Source organism: Diabrotica virgifera, chromosome 9, assembly GCF_917563875.1.
Source record: "Diabrotica virgifera virgifera chromosome 9, PGI_DIABVI_V3a".
NCBI lineage: Eukaryota > Metazoa > Arthropoda > Insecta > Coleoptera > Chrysomelidae > Diabrotica > Diabrotica virgifera.
The window spans coordinates 26,942,422-26,966,175 of record NC_065451.1 but is presented as its reverse complement, the minus strand read 5'-3'; the positions used below and the strand labels follow the sequence as shown (position 1 = coordinate 26,966,175).

General features: G+C 32.8%; 1 protein-coding gene across 1 annotated transcript; it reads left to right on the top strand.

Moving 5' to 3' along the window:
* Positions 1–23,429, top strand: LOC114328034 (uncharacterized). Its single transcript, XM_028276774.2, has 2 exons — positions 1–383; positions 16,653–23,429. Exons 1-2 carry the CDS (start codon positions 114–116, stop codon positions 17,817–17,819), a joined length of 1,437 nt encoding a protein of 478 aa, XP_028132575.1. The 5' UTR covers positions 1–113; the 3' UTR covers positions 17,820–23,429.
* Positions 23,430–23,754: the final 325 nt, after the last annotated feature.

Genomic DNA, 23,754 nt, shown 5'->3' with positions numbered 1-23,754 from the left:
CATAACTGAGTGTTTATGTGTGTTTTGCGATTCATTAACAGTTTTTTCATAAAAAATAGCAGTAAAAGTTTTTCATATATTTATATTTCGTTATTATATTCTACGATATTATTATGGCGTTTATACTTCCAGATAATATACTAGAGACTTTACTTTGCAGTTTTTGTCATAAATATTTATCAGTGAAACCGGTAAAAGTTTATCCAAACAGGCTTATACAATGTGGAAGATGTGTTGATAATGAGGAACCTTCAATCCAAAAATCAGAAGGAGTAGAGTCCCTGTATGGAATGATTGCTCAAAACATTTTGTTTAAATGTGTCAACAGATTTGATGGATGTCGACGATTGTTAGCATATTCTCAGGTTAGGGATCATGAACAGGTAAGATTTTTATACACATATAAAGGGCACAGCCGGGTAAATCAGGGGCGTCATTTGGGCGTCCAGGGGGAATTTGCCCCCCCCCCTGGCCCTGAAAATGACTGAAATTTACAAAAAATACATCAATATTCATCATAACATCATATATAATGTATTGTATATATAGTGCTTGCCCCCCCCCCCCAAATAAAATTTCAAATGACGCTCCTGGGGTAAATTGATAAAAATTGCCATCAACTCGATTCGAATTCCATATAGGTCACTGTTTAGCATATATACATATAGTGAAACTAACTTTCTGAAATTTTTAGCCCCCTAAGTGGTCATGTGACCCACCTAGAGCCTAATTAGGGTTTTTATGTTTTTATTTTCATCTCAACCGCATCGAGAAATAGCGAAAAACTTTAAATAAAAAAGTTGTAAGATTTAAAAAGTTCTGTCCGATAATTTTTTTTTTAATTTTTGGCGGGAACTTTATATTTAAGAACGATTTTAATATTTTAAATGAGTATAAAAAAATAACTAAGACATTCGTTTTCACGAAAAAAATATATAACGTGTATTTTTGCATATTATTTCACCCTGAATTTTTTCAAATTTTTAAAATTGGTGAAGCGCACCTTTAAAAATAAAAAACCGCATTTTTTCGGTTTTTTTTGTTTTCGTTTTTTGATATAATTTTATACATATTTTTCAAAAAAGGTAACACCGTCACAAGAATAGGTAAAAAACTGAAAAGTAGTTGGGGTTTGTTTAATAAAATTTTTTTGTAATGCCATCCATTTTCATGATAAAGGGCGTTGAAAAAATAAAATTTTACACATTTTTTACGATTTTGCCGAAACTACTGGCAACACTCTGACAAAATTTGCCGAGTTTTAAGATATAGTTGTTGTGCAATTTTTGACATACAATTAAGAATTTTATATTTGTCATTGGCGGGCATAGGGGTAATGGTCTGAACCTTTTAAAGAAAAAAGATAGTACGCCACTGACATATTTCAAATTAACAATCGTTTTTGAGTTCCTCGTTCAATTTGTGACAAAAAATCTATCTACCTATTTTTTCATACGACGCGCCATTTTTATTAAAAAAATAAAACATCTTAACCCTTACAAAGTATTCGAACTTCTAAAAATATAGTCCAGGGTAATAAGCTAGAAATAGACCATGTTCGGGACACTCACAGATCCAGGTAGCTGACTACTTTTTTAGTTATTATAGACCTATAGGAAGAAAACCTACCTGTTTCCTGCCTAAAGTTCGCGTCCGTTTTTTAATTATTAACAATTTAGTGCAAAAATCGCGATTTTTTCGATATTTTACGCCCCATTCAAAAGCTAAACAGTTGACATAAAACTATTATATTTAATTTTTTAGAACATTGAAAAACCTTCAAAATGTCGATTTTTGAAAGTTAAAAATTAATTTGTTGCTACGCAAACTGCAAAATAAGTGAAAATCGTTATTTGTTAATACGTTTTACTAAAACTACTTTAGAATTTTAGTGTTTCACCAAAAATTGTGTATTTGGGGTACTTAATAAACCCCATATAATTTGAGACCGATCCATTAATTAGTTTAAAAGTTATTCTATTTGTTTATTCCAGAGAGCTTTATTTTGCAATAACATAAGACAGAAAATAATAAAGATAATGCAATTCTGCGTATGTCAAATGAAAGTAGAACAGTGATACTCTCAAAATGTACTAAAAAAAGGTAAAAAAATTATCTCATAATATAGTCAAAAATACTAATGCCAAATTTTTGTAATTTTGTAGTTTATAAACATTTAGAACAACTTTAAAAATATTGTCCGTAGAAAAATCATTGTACATATTCGAAAAGTTGACATTTTACACGAATTTTTAAAAATGTTTATTTGGTGACTAGTCGTGGTAAGTGAAGGGGGAGCTAGGAGCCGACAAATGCACAAGTTCAAAAACTAAAAAAGGCAAACTTAAAACTACTATCATTTTCTATATCTCGGGATCTGCTGAATATATTTTGATCTTTCTTTTTTTTTTAATTTTTTTATGAAATTTTTCTGTACATTACAAATATGTAATTCGTCTATTTGCAATTTGACATTTATTAATTAATAAAAAGTTTAATTTGTTTAAACAATTTTTCAAAAATTTTTTTTTTCAAAAATACATGTTTTTAATCAGACTATCATTATTAATCATACAAAAAGTTAAGGTATACTTTAATAAATAAATTATCTTCAATAAATAATTATCTAATAAAAATATTTTATTTATTAAAGTGAACTTTAACTTTTTGTATGATCATTAATGATACTATAATTAAAAAAATAGATTTTTGTAAAAAATATTTTTTCAAGTATTGTTTAAACACGACTAATTATTAATTAATAAATTTGTAAACAAATTGCATATTTGTAATGTACGTAGAAATTACATACAAATTAAAAAAAGAAAGATGAAAATCCATTGAGCTCATCCGGAGATACAGAAAATTGTATTAGTATGAAATTTCTTTTTCGGTATTTTAACTCAGTGGATTCGTAGGTTCCCCCTAGTAACCGTTTGAACTACAATTTTGAAAAATCGTAGAGGATGCTGTTATGATACAATGTTTATACAATTTTTTTAACAAAAACTACAAATCCCATTATTTAAAATGGCATCAATGAAATTCCTTAATTATTATAAACAAATTAGCTGTGAATTAAAAAAAAGACATGGCTAACTTTGTCCCTAATAAACCCAGGCTATTTTTTTTTATTTGAAAATTCGTGTTAAAATACTAGCTTTTCGAATATATAAAAAGATTGTTCCTCCGGACAATATTTGTAAAGTTATTCTAAATGTTTATAAACTACAAAATTTCAAAAATTTGGCATTAGGATTTTTGATTATATTGATTATTTTTTTATCTTTTTTTAATACATGTTGATACTATCACTCTTCTACTTTCATTTGGCATACTCAAAATTGCCCTATCTTCATTATTTTCTGTCTTATGTTATTGCAAAATAAAGGTCTCTGGGATAACCAAATAGAATAACTGTTAAACTAATTTATGGATCGGTCTCAAATTTTAAAGGTTTGTTAAGTATCCCAATACCCAACTTTGGGTGAAACACTAAAGTTCTAAGATAGTTTTAGTAAAAGTTATTAACAAATAACGATTTTCATTTATTTTGCAGTTTGCCTAGCAACAAATTAACTTTTTAACTGTTAAAAATCGGCATTTTAAAAGTTTTTCAGTGTTCTAAAAAATTGAATTTTGTAGTTTTATGTCAACTATTTAGCTTTTAAATGGGGTGCAAAAAATAGAAAAAAATCGCAATTTTTGTACTAAAGTCTAAATTGTTAATAATTAAAAAACGGACGCAAACTCTAGGCAGGAAACAGGTAGGTTTCCATCCTATAGGTCTACCATAACTAAAAAAGTAGTCAGCGACCTGGATCTTTGAGTGTCCCGAGAAAATCCTTATTACCCTGGACTAATAGTAGTTTCTACATCTACATAAACTCATACATCCATTATAAAAACTAATTCGAATACTTAAGCGTTAAGATATTTTATTTTTTGCAGCAAAACGGCGCTGCATGAATGCTAAATCGTATGAAAAAATGAGAAGATAGTTTTTTATCGCAAATTGAACGAGGAATTTAAAAATGATTGCTAATTTGAAATATGTCAGTAGCGTACTATCTTATTTTCTTTGAAAAGTTCAGACCATTACCCCTATGCGCCCCAATGATAGATATCAAATCCTTAATAATTGTATGTCAAAACATGCACAATAACTACCCCTTAAAACCCGCCAAGTTTTATTACAATGTTGCCAGTAGTTTCGGCAAATCGTAAAAAATGTGTAAAATTTTGTTTTCTTCAACGCCCTGTATCTTGAAAATGGATGGCGTTACACAAAATTTTTATGAAACACATCCCAATTATTTTTCAGTTTTTTACCTATTCTACTGACGGTGTTATCTTTTTTGAAAAATATGTATAACATTGTATCAAAAACGAAAAAAAAAAACCAAAAAATGCGGTTTTTTATTTTTAATGGTGCATTTCACCAATTTTAAAAATTTGAAAAAATTCAGGATGAAACAATATGCAAAAATACACGTTATATATTTTTTTTTTCGCGAAAACAAATGTCTTAGTTATTTTTTTATACTCATTTAAAATTTTAAAATTATTTTAAAATTTAAATTTCCCGCCAAAAATTAAAAAAAAAATTTATCGGACAGAACTTTTTAAATCTTACAACTTTTTTATTTAAAGTTTTTCGCTAGTTCCCGATGCGGCTGAGATAAAAAATAAAAACATAAAAACCCTAATTAGGCTCTAGGTGGGTCACATGACCACCAAGGGAGCTAAAAATTTCAGAAAGTGAGTTTCACTATATATGCAAAATGGTGATCTATATGGAATTCGAATCGAGTTGGGGGCACTTTTCATCATCTTACCCGGCTAGGCTCTTATAGACGACACATGGTTCGTTTTTTGTTCATACAGTTCAGTCTACACAAAAAGTGCTAATAAATGTTTTTGTTCAAAATTTTGTCAGCTAAAATAGTTAGCATCAGAACTAAATATAAACAAAGTGTTACCTCAAAATTTGGAAAAGCATCGTTTATATTATTTTCTTTTAGTAGTTGGTATATTTGAAGTTCTTTGCTTATATTTGATGAGCTGATTTCCTTTTTAAATGAATTGTACCGGATGAACACATCAGGTTTCATCTAAATCATTGCTATAAATGTTGGTAAGCTTTAGTAAGTGAGCTTCAATTTCATTGAGAGATAAATTTTCCAATTTTCCAAAATGATGCAAAAGTCCAAATTTGGAATGAATGGTTCATATGCCGAAAACCTCTGACTTAATAAATGATCTATAATAGCGATAAAATTTTGAGTTTTAAACTTCTCTGATGTTCTCATATCTTTCTAAATTGTCACGTTTTGACTGTACAATTTATTTACGTGATCTAAGTGATGCCACTCTTGAATTAGGGTCAATATTTAGATCTTGAAGAATACGACTTGTGCTGTTTGTCCTCCCTAATATCCTCTCTGTTTCCAGTAAACACATTCGATTATAGGTACAAACCATTTGCAATGTTACGAGTATTTTAAATTGTTGCTCATAGTCTTCCGAAATTTTGGATAATGCTCCTTTAATCTGATTATAACCTTTAACTAGTTCTTTTGCGGCATCACTCCTATGACCATCTAGTAGTATTTGCTCTTTTAGGAACAATAATATTTTTGCCACGGTCTGCGTTGTTGTCCCTTAAAGACTCATCTTTTAAACGTTCTGTTAAGTTGTATCTATATGTAAAAGAAGTGAAAAATACTATGGCTAGTTCTTCTAAGGAATGAAAGAATGCGGTGCTATGCTAATGCATGATAACACTCAGTTGCAGCTTTTGAAACTAAATTTAGAGAGTGGGCGACACCATACGTGTGTGCTCCGTGCTCGGTGTAGCAGCTCCACAGAGTGGATACGTTGGTGCTCGCCCCACGGCGCTCATCCTCTTTGATTCAACCGGTTTGCGGTTTATATGTAGGGGAGCGCATGTCGTATCCATTTGAGCAGCTACACCGAGCACGGAGCACCCACGTATGAATAGGTTCCTTTTTATTCTATAATTTCAGCCTGAACACCATTATATTTTCCACTTATAACTGACGCATTAACGTAGGAGGGCCTCCTGCAGTTTTTCGACTCGATATCATGTTCTTGCAAAAATGTCATTAGAAAATTAAATATATCTTCTGCTTTATGACCGCGATTTGGCAAAAATATGGCAAACCTTTCAACAGGAGTGAAACGTTCTATGTAACGAAATATCACAGTTAATTGATTGGTATCAGCTGAATAATATTTTGACTTCTTAATCCTTGAAACTATTTCATTAATACATTTTGACTCATCAGATGTACAATTTTAACTATTTATGGGAAATAAGCCACAATATTATTAAAAAATGATTTTTATTAACGTTTCGACGCCCAAATCGGGTGCCGTTGTCAAAATACAAAATACTATTAACATAAACAAAAATGTTGTTGCTTAGTAAAAAAATTCTTCTAATAATTTATATAATTTGACTCATTTATATCGGCAATTCAGATACATATGATACATTTTAAAGTAGAAGACTGTAAAATGATATTGCCAATATTTATGAGTTGCGTTCCTGGGACGACTTTACTGAAAGATAGTTCATTCGATTACATGAAAGCAACCCCAACTCAAGAATATCCGTCACAAAGAAATCATAGCATGTGATCTGTCTTTAAAAAGACAACCACATGCAACGGTGACATTAAAATTCTCGCGTTAGAGATCTCATAGTAAATCACGAGGGAAAACCAGGAAAAACCTCGTGATACTATCCCGACATCGTAAGTATTTGGTCTTACATTTAATTTACTCTCAAAATTAATACCAAATTCTGACTTTACTATAATTTTGTTTAAATTATAAATAATGTTAATAATACATGGATATATAAGTAATACTAAAATATAAAATATGTACTAACTCGACTATTGACTTACTAATTGTGGTATTTTCTTTCTATTGACTTCCTCTTTCAGTATGGGTATCCACATCCTACTGCATTCCACCGAGGAATTTGCGACACAATTGGTTTCGTTTAGCATAATTAGAGCCGCTTCTTTGATTTTTCTCTTTTTACTATCTGTTTCTTTCAGGACTATACTTGAATCTCTCCACTTAACTACAACATTCACAAGAAATAATACGAGGAAAATATCAATAGCATACATAAAAGGACTATCCGAGAAACTTAAAACAATAGGAAATAAATTCAACATTTCAACAACATTCAAAACAACCAACACATTGAGATCTATTCTATCTAAAACTAAACCTAACAATGAACAAGAAAGGACAAAGAATTGTGTTTATAAAATACCTTGTGAATGCGAACAGTTTTATATAGGTGAAACATCAAGACCATTAAACGTTAGAATAAGTGAACATCAATCTTATATTAAAAATAGAGAATTTGATAGATCTCAAATATGTCAACACGCATGGGATAATGAACATAGAGTTCAGTGGAGAGATTCAAGTATAGTCCTGAAAGAAACAGATAGTAAAAAGAGAAAAATCAAAGAAGCGGCTCTAATTATGCTAAACGAAACCAATTGTGTCGCAAATTCCTCGGTGGAATGCAGTAGGATGTGGATACCCATACTGAAAGAGGAAGTCAATAGAAAGAAAATACCACAATTAGTAAGTCAATAGTCCAGTTAGTACATATTTTATATTTTAGTATTACTTATATATCCATGTATTATTAACATTATTTATAATTTAAACAAAATTATAGTAAAGTCAAAATTTGGTATTAATTTTGAGAGTAAATTAAATGTAAGACCAAATACTTACGATGTCGGGATAGTATCACGAGGTTTTTCCTGGTTTTCCCTCGTGATTTACTATGAGATCTCTAACGCGAGAATTTAAATGTCACCGTTGCATGTGGTTGTCTTTTTAAAGACAGATCACATGCTATGATTTTTTTGTGACGGATATTCTTGAGTTGGGGTTGATTTCATGTAATCGAATGAACTATCTTTCAGTAAAGTCGTCCCAGGATCGCAACTCATAAATATTGGCAATATCATTTTAAAGTCTTCTACTTTAAAATGTATCATATGTATCTGAATTGCCGATATAAATGAGTCAAATTAAATAAATTATTAGAAGAATTTTTTTACTAAGCAACAACATTTTTGTTTATGTTAATAGTATTTTGTATTTTGACAACGGCACCCGATTTGAGCGTCGAAACGTTAATAAAAATCATTTTTTAATAATATTGTGGCTTATTTCCCATAAATAGTTAAAATTGTAAAAATGCCACAAGAAAATAGCTTCAGAACAACATCAGATGTACAATTTCCTCACATATGATTGATGAAAGACAGTCGATATGTCCTCTCCAGGATTTGAATATTTATTAATATGTTGATCAAAAATTGATCAGATTACTTATAACTGGAGTATTCCCAAATAATTTTCATTTTGTGATGAACCCGACATCTCAATTTCGCTGCGAAATGCTAAATCTCGTTCACAAATAAACTTTATAACACTAAAATTAGTTACCAAGTTCCAATAATTCTTTATTTCTTCGGCCTGTTTTGCTATTTCAGTATCAATACGCTTTCGTGTGCTTTAGACTTTATACATTTCGTGATCCATAAGCCTACTATCTGCATGTTTCCAATCACAAAATAGTCTGTGGCTAAAATTTGTACGAACACTAGATGAGAATTTACAAACGAAGCGCAATACACTCACTCAGTGAAAGGTGAAAAACATAACCATGAACAATGTATAATTATATTATCAATCCTACGCTTCTTCATTTTATACTTATCATACATTGTTAAGTTCCGATATCTCCTGCCAATATCTGTTTAAATGAACCTCTTATGTTTGGGGCTTTCTTTGTGGGGCCCCGGGCAGCTGCCCAACCTGCCCCCCCTTAAATCCGGCCCTGGGGGTAATTCTGCTTGAAAATATAATGACTGTTTGCTTTGTAAACATCATCACCATCATCATCATGCAACCTCTTCTGTCCACTGCTGGACATAGGTCTTTCCCATTTTTCGCGTTCTCTCCACACTGTGCGTCTTGTTGCCATTTCTTGGATATTCGTTTAATGTCGTCCATTCAGCGTGTTGGTGATCGTCCACTACTGCGTTTGTCTTCTCTTGGGCGTCAGTCAATATACAGGGTAGCGAGGAAGTATGGAAACACGGTAATTTCTCGGAAACCGCTTGAACGATTGTTATAAATTTTGGTAAGTAAGGGTATTCTAATACGGTGGATATTATAGTGGTAATTACATTGTTGTCAAATCTTCCGTTTTTCTGGAAATCTAATTAACTTTCTTATTTTAAATGGAACACCCTGTACGTTTTTTGTGTTTTGAAGTCCTTAAGAAATACTGATTATTTTTTATGTTATGTTCCCTATACCTAAATGCTATAATTTCGGAGTTATTGCTACATTTATTTAAAAAAAATTAAACAAATTATACAAATTTATTTTTTTTTTTTGACCGGGTAGATATTATTTTAGGTTCTTTGGGTCATTGGGAACAAAAAAGGTCTTTTGTAATTTTCCTCACAAGTTAATCTTTTCAGAGTTATAAACATATTAAAGCTGAAAAAAATCGAAAAATGACGATTTTCTGGGTTCAAAAACATAAGTAAAAAATATTATTTTTGAAACTATGAAGTACCTAAATTCAAGTTCAAAACTTATTTTATCAGATGCCGATAAGCGATTTGGTCCTATTTCATTGTAAAACATTATTTTTTAGTTGTTAATGTAGCCCGATAGCCCGTCCTCGCATATGAGATTTATTAACAATTAAAAAAAAACAATGTTTTAGAATAAAATATACCGAAAATTGTTATAGAGATCTGATAGAACAAGGTTTGAGCTTGAATTTAGGTACTTGGTACTTTTAAAAATGATTTTTTTACTTGTTTTTTTGAACCTTGAAAATCGTCATTTTTCGATTTTTTTCAGTTTTAAATTGTTTATTACTCGGAAACGAGAAACTTTTGAGGAAAATTACAAAAGACCTTTTTTGTTCAGAATGATCCAATGAACCTAAGATAATGTCTACCTGGGCCAAAAAAATTGATTTTTATAAATTGTTAAAATTTTTAATTAATAAATGTAGCAATACCTGACTCCGAAATTATGGCATTTAGGTATAGGGAACATAACATGAAAAATAATCAGTATTTCTTAAGGACTTCAAAACACAAAAAACATACAGGGTGTTCCATTTAAAATAAGAAAGTTCATTAGATTTACAGAAAAACGAAAGATTTGATAACAATGTAATTACCACTATAATATCGGCCGCATAAGGATACCTTTACCCACCAAAATTTATAAAAATCGTTCGAGCGGTTTCCGAGAAATTACCGTGTTTCCATACTTTCTCGCTACCCTGTATGTCCGCAGATGCTTCGTTTCCGAGATACGGGATGTTGAATTTTTTCTTAGAAACTGACGATTTATTTATTTCTCTAAAACCGGTTGAGGTATGCAAATAAAAATTGGTAGGTTTTAAGAGGTAGTTGATGCGCATTTTTTGACATACAAATAAGAATTTTATATTCGCCATTGGCATGCATACGGGTAATATGACAATAAATAAATCGTTAGTTTGTAAGAAATAATTCAACGACCTGTATCTCGGAAACGAAACATTTGCGGACATATGTTTATAAAGTTAACGGTCACTATTTTTCATGCAGAATTACCCCTTAAAGTTTGTCGCACATATTTAGAAACACCCTGTACTGATGAAGGACGCGGCCAGTTGTTAAAGTAGCTAACTTTTTTATAAGCCAACACAAGCAAATGAATAAAAAAACAGAATGTTAAGGAAACCTAATGCGAACTTTCAGAACAACAATTTGATTGGTCCCACCGGTAAACAATGAAAAACCTGTTTAGCAACAATTCTATTACAGCGATATTATTAAAAAACAAGGCTATAACATATCAAAAAAATCACTTAAATCGGATAACAGGTTTAGGAAATTCGAGATTGACATTAAAAATTACCAATTTTGTGTGCCGCCCGTTTTCTCTAACGCGCAGTGTATATCTATTATACTAGTAACGTCATCTATCTGTGTTTGATGACGTAATCGATGATTTTTTTAAATAAAAATAGGGGTCGTGTGATAGCTCATTTGAAAGAGTATCAAATTCTCTATTACCTAAGTAATATAAACATTAACATAACTTTTTATATATGATTTCCAAAATAACTTTTTAATTAAATTCTTCTTCGTCTTCTTCAACCAGTTTGCATCCACTCCTCGACAAAGAGATCCCCATCAGTTATATACTCTTCTCTGCTTTGTGCTATCTGGCGCCAGTTTGTCCCCATCTTTGTTTTGATGTCTTCTAGTTTTTGTGGTTTTATCTACGTTATTCGTCCACCTTTGGTTCTTTTGCCGTTGTGTGTGTCCTACCAAGTTCCGTTTTGAGGCGCTCAGAGCGCCAGTCCATAATTTCACCTAAACGCTTTTATTCTATTAAAGTACTTTATTTAAGTATTTCAAATATAGAGGGGCTCAACCGATGCTTGAGCCATTTATAGTTTAACGGCTATAAATAAAGTTCATACTAAACCCTTTTTAGGGTGCGTTAGTGCGTCAACGATAAAATTGTCGACATATACTAACCCAGAATGACAATTTTAATTTTACTCCAGCCCTGAGAGCACACAAAACAGAATTCTATTTTAGTGACGTCACGTTGCCTAGTAACCGTCGATTCTCCCATTATGAAGTTCTATTTTGTGACGTCAGCAAAATAGAATTCTATTTTGCTGACTTTTCCTTCTGTTACCATCTTGTTTAACATTCGTTCCATTTTTTTTTTCTATTTCTTGTTATTAGCACAATATCATCAGCGTATGCTATTACTTGTCCTTCTTTCGTTCGGAGGGTGCCTTTGTTGATCTTCCTGACGATGTATTCAGGGCCGCGTTTAGGTCAATTGCCGCCCTAGGCAATTCTCTAGTAGCCGCCCTTCAAACATGTACCATTTTTGCGAAAAAAAATGCAAGCAGAATTTTTTCTTTAGGGAGCGTTCAAGCATTATGTAACGCGATTTTTGAAGATTTTTGACCCCCCCTCCCCTCCCCCTACGTAACGCAATTTTTGAAGATTTTTGACCCCCCTAACCTGCGTTACGTAATACTTGAACGGTCCCTTAAATAAGAAATGTATTGTTTGGAAATGTATTAAAATGAGGAACATAGAATTTATAAAAAATAGTATTTTACACAAGTGAGAAGAACAAAAATCACACTGATCACAGTATGGTATGAATTCACTTTTGACCGGTGAAAATAAACACATAATGTTTTACATAAAAATGAAAAATTATGATTATGTATAATTTGCAATTTGCACTAGTATAAGATAGGAATGTGTTGCGATAGCAGTAGCCGTTATTTTTTAACTGTTATTTCACTGAAGCTACTTCACACTGTTACATCATTTTCATAATATCTAACTGAAATATTCAGGTACCTGACTACTTTTTTAATTATTGTAGACCTATAGCAAGAAAACCTACCCGTGTCCTGTCTAGAGTTCACGTCCGTTTTTTTAATTATTAACAATTTAATTTGTATGTAATTTCTACATACATTACATATATGCAATTTTATTATAAATGTATTAATTAATGCAGCGTCTAATGTGTTTAAAAATTTCTTGAAAAAATTATTTTTTTCCAAATATGTAGGTACCTATTTTCTTAATCATATCATTATAGTATGGTATAACTAGATCCAAACCCAGACATCCAAAGTGAAAGTTATCCTCCAACACCAAATTGTTCTATATGGTCTACATAATGTTCAGAAAAAAGTCAGACCATTTTGAGCGTCGGGTTTAGGTAGGAGAGGGGGGAGAAATCGGTAAATTCGTAGTTTTTTAAGTTTTTCGTCAATATTTCTAAAACTATGCGGTTTAGCATGAACAACCTTCTATACAAAAATGTTCTACATTAAATTTGAAACAAAAAAGGTCCTCTGCATAATCCGTCTAAAATGAACGGTTCCAAAGTTATGGAGGTAGTATAGTATAATTGGTCCAAAAAAGGCCTAACCCAGACATTAAAAGTAAAAGTTTTCCTCCAAGACCAAATTGTTCTATATGGTCCAGATATTATTCAGTAAAAAGTTACACCATTTTGAGCGTCCGGTTTGGGGGTAAATAGGGGAGAAATCGGTAAATTAGTAGTTTTTTATGTTTTTGGTCAATATTTCTAAAAATATGCTTTAATGTTCTATACAAAAATGTTCTACATTAAATTTAAAACAAAAAAGGTCCTATACATAATTGTTATAAAATCAACGATTCCACAGTTACGGAGGGTGAAAAGTGGAGGTTTTCGATACTTTTTATATTTTTTCAGCAATTTATAATATTTTTACTGATTGAAAGAAATTTTCTTTAACAGGATTTGCTATTTCAGTGGCCGATGGTATGTTAGTGATAAGCCCTTGAAGAAACGTCAACCTCACCACCCAAAATCATCTTCAATTGCCCAAGTAATATAAAAAGTATCGAAAACCTCCACATTTCACCCTCCGTAACTCTGGAACCGTTGATTTTATAACAATTAAGGATAGGACCATTTTTGTTTTAAATTTTATGTCGAACGTTTTTGTATATAACATTGTTTACGCTTAAACATAGTTTAAGAAATATTGACGAAAAACGTAAAGAAATAACTCATTTACCGACTTCTCCCCCATCTCCTCCCCAAACCGGACGCTCAAAATGGTGTAACTTTTTACTGAACAATATGTGGATCATATAGAACAATTTGGTGTTGGAGGAAAACTTTTAATTTGGATGTCTAGGTTAGGCCTTTTTTTGGACCAATTATACGATACTACCTCCGTAACTTTGGAATCGTTCATTTTAGAAGGATTATGTATGTATAGGGGCATTTTTTATTTCAAATTTATTGTAGAACATTTTTGTATAAAAGGTTGTTCATGCTAAACCTCATAGTTTTAGAAATATTGACGAAAAACGTAAAAAACTACGAATTTCCGACTTCTCCCCCCTCTCCCCCCCCCAAACCCGACGCTCAAAAAGGTGTGACTTTTTTCTGAACATTATATGGACGATATAGAACAATTTGGTGTTGGAGGATAACTTTCACTTTGGATGTCTGGGTTATGTCATTTTTTTAATCAATTCTATCATACTATTATTGATCATAGAAAAGGTTAAAGTACCTATATTTTAATAAATAAATTATTTTTATTAAATAATAATTTATTGAACATAATTTATTCATTAAAATACACCTTAACTTTTTCCATGATTAATAATGATAGTATCATTACAAAAAATGGATTTTTGAGAAAATATTATTTTTTCAAAAATTGTTTAAAAAATTAGACTGTTTATTAATTAATAAATGTCTAAACAAATTGCATATTTGTAATTTACACAAAAGTACATACAAATTAAAAGAAGAAATATCAAAATTCATTGAGTAGATCCCAAGATATAGAAAATGGTAGTAGTTTAGTTGCTTTTTTAGTTTTTGAACTCGTGCATTTTTCGTTTTCGAACTGTTTTAATTGCTGACCTATAGGATGAAAACCTACATGTTTCATGTTTCCTGCCTAGAGTTCGCGTTCGTTTTTTAGTTATTAACAATTTAGTGCAATCAACGCAGAAACTCCCCCTTCACTTACTATGACTAATCATCATTTTTGAACTACATTTTTAAAAATTCGAGTAAAATATCATCTTTCCGAATACCTATGTAAGAAGATATTTTGTAAATGTTTATAAACTAGTATTTTTTACTATATTAGATAATTTTTTATCTTTTCTTAATACATTTTGATAGGATCACTTTTCTACTTTCATTTGGCATACGCAGAATTGTCGTACCTTCATTATTTTCTGTCATTTGTTTTTGCAAAACAAAGGTCTCTGGGATAAACAAATAGAATACCTAACTTTTAAACTAATTAATGGATTGGTCTCAAATTTTGGCAGTTTGTTATGTACCCCAATACCCAACTTTGAGTAAAGCGAAACACTACAGTTCTAAGTTAGTTTTAGGAAAAGTTATTAATAAATAACGATTTTCAGTTATTTTGCAGTTTACGAAGCAACAAATTAACTTTTTGACTTTCAAAAATCGTCATTGTGAAGGTTTTTCAATTATCTAAAAAAATAAATTTTGTAATTTTATGTCAACTATTTAGCTTTTTAATTGAGTGCAAAAAATGGAAAAAATCGCATTGATTGCACCAAATTGTTAATAATTAAAAAACACGATCTCTAGACAGGAAACATGAAGGTTTTCAATGTTTTCATCCTATAGGTCAAGTCCACAATAACTAAAAAAGTAGTCAGCTACCTTGATATTAATTTCATTGTCCCGAACATGGTCTATTTCTTGCTTATTTCCCTGACTGGAGTATTATATCAGTGCGACGACACGAATTTTATCTCCTTGTAATAATACAGTTTGAAAATCCCAACTCTAACTCGATTTCCTACTGGTAATCTTTAGTTTCTGCAATATGTGCAATATTGATGTTTTGACCGTGTTTGCGGAGCTTCTGGCGGCCCAATAATCACTAAATTTATGACTTCCGTTTTTTTTATGAATAGTGTTAGGTTTAAGATAACAGAATGCTATGTTTGTTTTATTTTTGATATGAATGCAATTTCTTTTATTTGGAAACGAACGCCCACTTCTATTTAATTGATGGATGAATGATGAATATACATATTTGTTATTCGATTTTAATTTTTAAATACAAATATTTTTTTGTACAGTATTTTTGCCGCCCCAGGGCCGTCATTTGATAGGGTTAGGGGAGGCAGTTACCCCCTCCCCTGAAACTGAAAATGACTGAAATTTACAAAAAATACTTTCAGTTTTCATTATTACATCATATAATATATAATGTATTGTATATTATAATGCTTGCCCCCCATCAAAATTTCAAGCCCCTGCGCCGCCCTCTCACAATTTGCCGCCCTAGGCAGCTGCCTATATTGCCTAATGGATAAAGCAGCCCTGGATGTATTCTAGGGAAAGATTAAACAGAGTTGCGGATAATGAATCTCCTTGTCTAACCCCTTTATTGATGATTTTAAAATTATAATTGAATGCTATGCTGGAACAACGTTGTAACCGCCAATACTTTCATATGTACATATGTGGGTTTTACATAGAAAAACGTTCTAAACGTGCAAAATAATGTACTGCCGACTGTGGGGAATATTATGAGACTTAACTTGCTTGTTTTGGTAGTTTGAAAATTAGTCAATCTTAATTAACTAATTAATTAACGTTTCTTAATTTCACGTGTACTTAATTTTTTATTTTTAAAACAACGTTTTAACCGCCTTATTTCCACACAACAACGTTTTAACCGACGGGGATTTAACACGTTGTTTTATTAAAATATAGCATATAAGTTCATAAATGCTTGATTTGTATTATAACCTAAGGTTATTTTTGTTGATATTAATGTTATGCATCCTTTAGTCTATCATATTTTATTACGCTCATAAATTTTTTTTTCAAAATAATCAATTATAAAGTGTTTTTTTCAATTTGTCAACAAAATGTGATTTGGCGTTTACAACGTTGTTCCAGCATAGCATTCAATTATTAAATGTTTTTAGGTATGCTGGGCTAAAATTCACGAGTGTCCAATTTGTAATGAAAACATGGCGAGTCTTATGATGCTTCCTCACTTTCGTTCAAACCATAAAGATGTTATATTGGATTATCCTGCGTTTGTTTTCGAGTTAAATGATGATGACATAGAAATGCCTAGTGTTTATTTATATCAAGAAGACGATAATTTGTTTTTCCTGTATATTAGCTATAGAAAGTCAGAAAATACAATAAGATTAGATTTGGAATATACTGGGAACTCTAAACTTGCTAAAAATATATACCATGAATTTACTGTAAGTAGTGATAACAAAGAATTTGATGTTGTATTAAACTCAAAACCTTGTACTGATGATTTTTTTTATGTGGATATCTCTAATATGTCAAATTTAATAAAAATTGAGTTTAAAATAATTGATCGTAATCTAAAAGTTTTGACGGCACCTGAAATTAGTATTGCTGTGAGGAAACCTCTAAAATGGTTCATAGATAATCCACAAGGAGGTCAAATCGAATACCGATCAGAATTTAATCTAAAATGCGCTATATGCCAAGCGTACTGCATTTTTTCATTGTCTACATGTCCAGTTAAGTATTACTACATTGACGAAGAAAGTGATTATGTTTGTTACTATTGTAATCAGTTTTTCAAACTTTTTCTTGAAACTGATGAGTCAAGTGCTAAAAAAGCAATTCCCACTTATATATTTAAGACCATGAAGTTCTTCAAATGGAATTGTAGTACTTGTTGTAGCGTGATTGAATTTTCAGATATGCAATCACATGAAATTAATTGTAAACGAGGTAGACAATTTAGTTGCCCTATAGCAAATTGTTGTGATAGTGCAAAAGGAATTGCTAACCAAATGATCCAACATTTAAAAAATCGGCATAATTTTATGGCATTTGGGTCTCACTTTAAACTACCTAGAAATTTTTTAAAATGTTATGTATTTTTTAGAGAGGATATTGTATTTTTACGTGCAACTGATACATTAGATTTTACATCAAGTCTGGACCATAGATCTATTCACGCGGAACTAGTAATAAAAACTGACAATGTTGAAAAAAGACCATATGCCTTGTTTTTCAATACCAACAATGAAATTTTAAGAGATCATTCCAAGTTTGCATCTGATAGTGAAGTATTTGTAAAAGTTTTTGTAGACTAATTTTTTTTGCCTTCTGTGCATGCACCCCAGTCCAATTTTTTCTCATGACACCCAATACAATATAGTTGTGACCTTCACTAGACTGTAAAGGTCCATTGTGTTAGTTCCATATGCTTCCGCACTTGGTCTGCAGTCTCCATTCTTCTTCTTCTTCGTCAGCCTTCAGTAATCCAACTTTGGACATAGGCCTCCTCCAATTCAATCCAGTGTTGTCTATTTTGTGCCACCTGTTAAGTTGTGTCCTCCAAACTTCTTTATGTCATCGGCCCATCTCATTTGTGGCCTTCCTCGACTTCTTTTCCCTAACCACGTTCTCCATTGTTGTATTTCGTGATTCCATCTTTTATCCTTCAGTCGGGCATTGTGTCCTGCGAAGCTTCATTTTATTTTGGCAACATGTTCTCCTGCGTCTTTTACTTTGGTTTTGCTTCTAATCCATGTATTTGTTTTTTTGTCTATGAGCCTCACCCCGAGCATTGATCTTTCCATCGCTCTCTGTGCCTTTACTATTTTATCCATATTGGCCTTGGTGAGTGTCCACGTCTGTGAACCATACGTAAGTATAGGGAGGATACACTGATCGTAAACTCTGGTTCTCAAATATTGTTCTATTTTAGTGTTTTTCAAGATCCAACTCAGTTTTCCAAATCCTGCCCACGCTAACCTTATTCTTCTGGTAATTTCGGCAGTTTGGTTTTCTTTGTTAACTTTCATTATCTGTCCCAGGTAGATGTATTCGCTTACTGTTTCTAAATCTATGTCATTTAACGTTATTTTTGTAATGTTCGGTGCATTCGTCATTATTTTTGTTTTTTCCAAGTTCATCTTAAGACCTACTTTTTCCGAAGCTTGAAATAGTTGCGTCATCATGGTCTGTAATTCTTCGAAACTTGTAGCGAATATTACAATGTCGTCAGCATATCTCAAATGACTTAGTTTTCTTCCATTAACATTTATTCCTTTATCTACCCAGTTAATATCTTTGAACACGTCTTCAAGTCCCAGTTTGAACAGCTTTGGTGAAATAACGTCTCCCTGGCGAACTCCTCTGTTGATTGGTATAGCTTTGGTTTTCTCATCTATTTGTACTCTCATTGTAGCTTTCTTATAAATATTATGTATGAGTATTCTCTATCGAGAATCTATCCTGCAGTTATTCATAGCTCGCTCTATTGCACAAAGTTCTATGGAGTCGAATGCCTTTTCATAATCAACGAAGCCAATGTATAAGTTCAAGTGATATTCATTGGCTTTCTCTATTAGCGTTCTGACTATAAGAAGATGATCCGCTGTACTGTAATCCTTTCGGAATCCTGCCTGCTCTACTGGTTGATAGCTATCAAGCTTCAACGATAACCTATTAGTTATTACTCTCATAAACAGTTTGTACATTTGGGACAGCAGGGAAATTGGCCTATAATTCTTCAGATCACTCCTGTCTCCTTTTTTGAACAGAATTATTGTCAAACTTTCTTTCCAATCATCTGGGACATCCCCTTTGTGAAGGCATTTGTTGAAAAGCTTTTTCAATCCTTCGAGAATAATTTCACTTCCCTCCTTTAACATTTCGGCAAGTATTCCATCTGGTTCCGGAGCCTTATTGTTCTTTAGTTGTGCCATAGCTTGTTTTATTTCGAAGGATTCTATATTAGGGAGTACTTCTGAGTTGACATTTATTATCTTTTTCTTAAGAGTTTCCTTTGCAGTGCTATCTGGGTCTTTGTTTGAGGAATATAAATCACGGTAAAATGTTTGTGTAACTTTTAGGATTGGGTTCTTTTCTCTTGTTTCTTTTCCATCTTTATCTTTTAATGAGATTATTAGAGGCTTTCCTATGTTTGGTCTTAGGCACTTTAGACCTCGGTTCTTTTCTATAATTTTTTCTACCTTGTTTTCATTGTAGATCCTTAAGTCTTCCTTTACTCCCTTCTTTATTTGTTTATTCAATTCTTTGAAACCGTCGGTGTTTCGCTTTCCTTCGCTTAGAAATAGGCGTCTCTTTTCCATCAACCGTTTTGTTCCAGCGCTTATTTTGTCTTCTTTACTTTTCGTTTTCTTTGCCACAGTCAGGCCTGCTTTCAAGAGCTTTCGTTGCATTTCTCTATTAATTGTGTTCGTTCATGTCGGTATTTTCTTGTTGATAATATTCTACAAATTCTTCTCTTAAGACTTCTCTGTACTCTTCTCCCTTCTGTCGGATTTTAGTTTGATCTATCTGATTACAATTATGTGGCCTGTTTCTACGAGTTTTGGTCTGTTTAAAAACAACCTAATCGCTCTCGTTTTTCGTCTTTTTATCGGGAGATATCCACGTCCATTTTCGGTTTGCTTGTTTTTTGAAATATGTATTCATGGCATATAAATTTTGTTGTTCTAAGAAGTTATATAATTTTTCTCCTCTTGCATTTCGTGTGCCATAACCATGCATCCCTATTTAGGTTTCAGTATTTTCTTCTTTTTTACCTAATTTTGCGTTGAAATCTCCCATAATTATAGTATATCTTGTATAATTTTCATCTAATGCTGTTATCAGATCTTCGTACAACATTTCAACTTCCTCATCCTGATGTGATGTTGTGGGAGCATACACTTGTATTACCTTTACCTTAGTTTTATTATCTAGGTCTACTATAATATAAGCTACTCTATAAGAAACGCTTTTATATGTTGAAATGTATGGTGTGAGATACTTTTTGATAAGGAATCCTACTCCACCATATGTTTCGTCTATTTTCCCTGTATAGTACAGGCGATTTCCAGAGTTTAGCTGCATGCATTGTTCGCCTCTTCTTTTCACTTCTGACAGTCCTACAATATCCCACTTTATCTTGGATAGTTCTTCTTCTAATTCGTGTACTTTTTCATCTTTAGCCATCGATTGAATGTTGTATGTGGCTAGTAGTAACTTTTTTTGTTTGGTCGTATCTATTTTGGAGCGTTTTGTTGAGCTTGTGCCTCCCCCAGAATCCGAGAGGCTGACCGTTTTTCCGGTGTGGGATTCTGAGCTGCTTGCTCTACCCACCTGGGGAACCATTCCATTTTGTTTCAAGTTCAACATGTTTTATTTTTGAGGGGTATATTGGCATTAAAACACCATGCTTGCCAGGCGGGTTGGTGAGTGTTCGCAGTATCACAGCCGGTTAAATCAATATCAGATTGTCGCCTGTGACTTTGTGGAACCGCACCTGCCAGGAATTGTATTCCACAGCCACGGGCCACTAATGACACAGCTGCTGACCTGTATCATGTCTGAACCCTAAAATCGGGGGGTCGCCACTTCCGCCATACACACCGTACCGAAGATGTTCTTCTCCGCCATGGATACCGTTGTGGTCTTCATCCGTTACCCTGGACAAGGGACACTAAGCAAGTACTAGTTTCCCGGGTCAGGAAACTCCTGGAATCTGCGGAGGGCAGAGATTGATTCACTTTCCCTGGTAGGACTGTCCAAAGGAGTTCCTATCCGCTACCCATGCAGTCTCCATATGCAGTCTCCATAAGCAGTCTCCATATAAAATAAAATTACTTGTCTCTTGCGATTCAGTGCCTTTTATATCCCTAAATTTTATATCCCTAAATATCTCAGTTTCTCTATTATCGCATAGACTGCAACTGAGCTCTTCATTGTATATACCTAACGTGTGTAGGTGTCCTTTTACTGGAAAATCTCCAGTTAGGAAACCAGTAGTCATTTTGAGCAGATTCCTGTTCATTTTGCGTAGTTCTTCAGTACTTTTCGCGCATGTGTGATAAATCTCTTCCCATGCCTTTGGGTGGGAATTTTTTCCCAGTGTTCTTTGTGTTTTCTTCGTATCCGGCTTCTTAATCACTCTCTTAATGCAGGTTCTGGACCGAAGTATCTTGTTACTAATCCTCGTCTAGCAAGTTCGTCAGCTTTCTCGTTGCCAGCGATCCCCTCGTTATGTTCCGCCAGGGTGTCAAGTTCTTCGGGGTATTCCTGCTCTCTTTAAAGCACTCAAAGCCGCTTGGCTGTCTGAACAGATATTAATTCTCTTATTAGTAGTATAAGTCCTCAATCTGTTTATCCTTGCACAGTGCATGGTTGCATATACCTCTGTCTGAAATACAGAGGCATATTCTCCTAGTGAGATGGAACCGTTATAGTCCCTATCTTCACTATGTACTCCTGATCCCGACTTATCTTCTGTCTTGGACCCATCTGTATACCAGGTATGGCCCTCATACTTCGGATGTCTACCAGGATTTCCCCATACCTCCCTGTAGTGTATTTTTACCTGGAAAAGTATTTCCATTTTATATTTGGGGACTGAATGGTCTGTTGTCATCTCTCATATCGGATCTCCTCATATATCCTTGGTGCTGCAGTCTCCTTTGCCCACTGCAATTTTACTTTGATTTCCCTGCAGTCTATGTAACCCCATCCTTACCTCATCCGTCACTATGATGTGTAAGGGAGGAAGGTCCAGTAAGGCTTCCATTTCTGCAGTTAGTGTGCCTCTCATTGCACCTGTTATGCCGAGACAGGCAAGCCTTTGTATCTTGCCTAGCTTCTCTAGACCAGTGCTGGCATTTTGGTCTCACTTTTTGGGGTATTTGGGGCATTTTGGTATTTGGGGACTGAATGGTCTGTTGTCATCTCTCATATCGGATCTCCTCATATATCCTTGATGCTGCAGGCAGTCTCCTTTGCCCACTGCAATTTTACTTTGCTTTCCCTGCAGTCTATGTAACCCCATCCTTGCCTTATCCATCACTATAATGTGAAAGGAAGGAAGGTCTAGTAAGGCTTCCATTTCTGCAGTCAGTGTGCCTCTCATTGTACCTGTTTTGCCGAGACAGGCAAGCCTTTGTATCTTGCCTAGCTTCTTTAGACCAATGCTGGCATTTTGGTCTCACTTTAAACTACCTAGAAATTTTGAAAATGTTATGTATTTGTAAGAGAGGATATTGTATATTTACGTGCAACTAATACATTAGATTTTACAACAAGTCTTGACCATAGATCTATTCAAGTGGAACTATTAACTAAAACTGCCAATATTGAAAATAGACCATATGCCTTGTTTTTCAATGCCAACAATGAAATTTTAAGAGATCATTCAAAGTTTGCATCTGATAGTGAAGTATTTGTAAAAGTTCTTGTAGAGTAGCTAAACTAAATACTGTGTATTGAAAGACTGAGGTTCCATTCCCTGTGGAGGACAAAATTTTTAATTTTAATTAATTCACTTTTTTATCTTTGATTAATTATTATACAATTAACTAAATTAAATGAAATAAGTAACCAGTTAATATATTCCAAATCTAATTCATATTTAACATGGCCTTTATGGGGCGGATAGGTACAACACAGCATATTTTTTGAGTGAATGTATCTCAGGTTTAAAGAAAGTGAAAGGAAAACCGTAAATATAGGAGAGTGCAATTAAAACGACAACATGCGTTGTTTCGGAAAAATTCAAACAAGCTTATATTTTTGTAAAACTTTTTTTGTTAGTTTATATACATATTAAACTAAAAAGTTCTATTCGCAGATTTGGCCGCTAATTGTTTAAAAACTGTTTTCTGCTAGCTTCATTTTCCTAATTATTTTTTACATAGGTTTTTACATAAAGTTTTTACTTAATATTTTTGTGACATTTTTTGTAATAATTTTTGAATGTATTTTTTAACTAATAAATGTTTACAAACTATAGCCATTTTAATTGGCATTGCTTTATATCAAGACCATTTTTGATACTTATAGTCCAGGAACCGAAGCTTTTCACCTCGCAATTTTTACAGAATTGATCGATTTGCTTGAAAATTTGAAAATAAATAGTGGATAGTCCAAGGATCAAAATCTATATGATTCCGAAAGGCGCTTTTACCATGAGGGTGGTTACCACCCCATCTCGTGGGTGGAAATTTTTTATTATATTTTGACCGCAAAAGTTAATAAAAACGTTCATTC

What these genes read in the sequence shown, in the direction of transcription:
- LOC114328034 (XM_028276774.2), top strand. Translation starts at nt 114, where the DNA reads ATGGCGTTTATACTTCCAGATAATATACTAGAGACTTTACTTTGCAGT. An exon ending in AGGTTAGGGATCATGAACAG is followed by an intron (nt 384 to 16,652) that starts GTAAGATTTTTA and finishes AAATGTTTTTAG; the next exon opens with GTATGCTGGGCTAAAATTCA.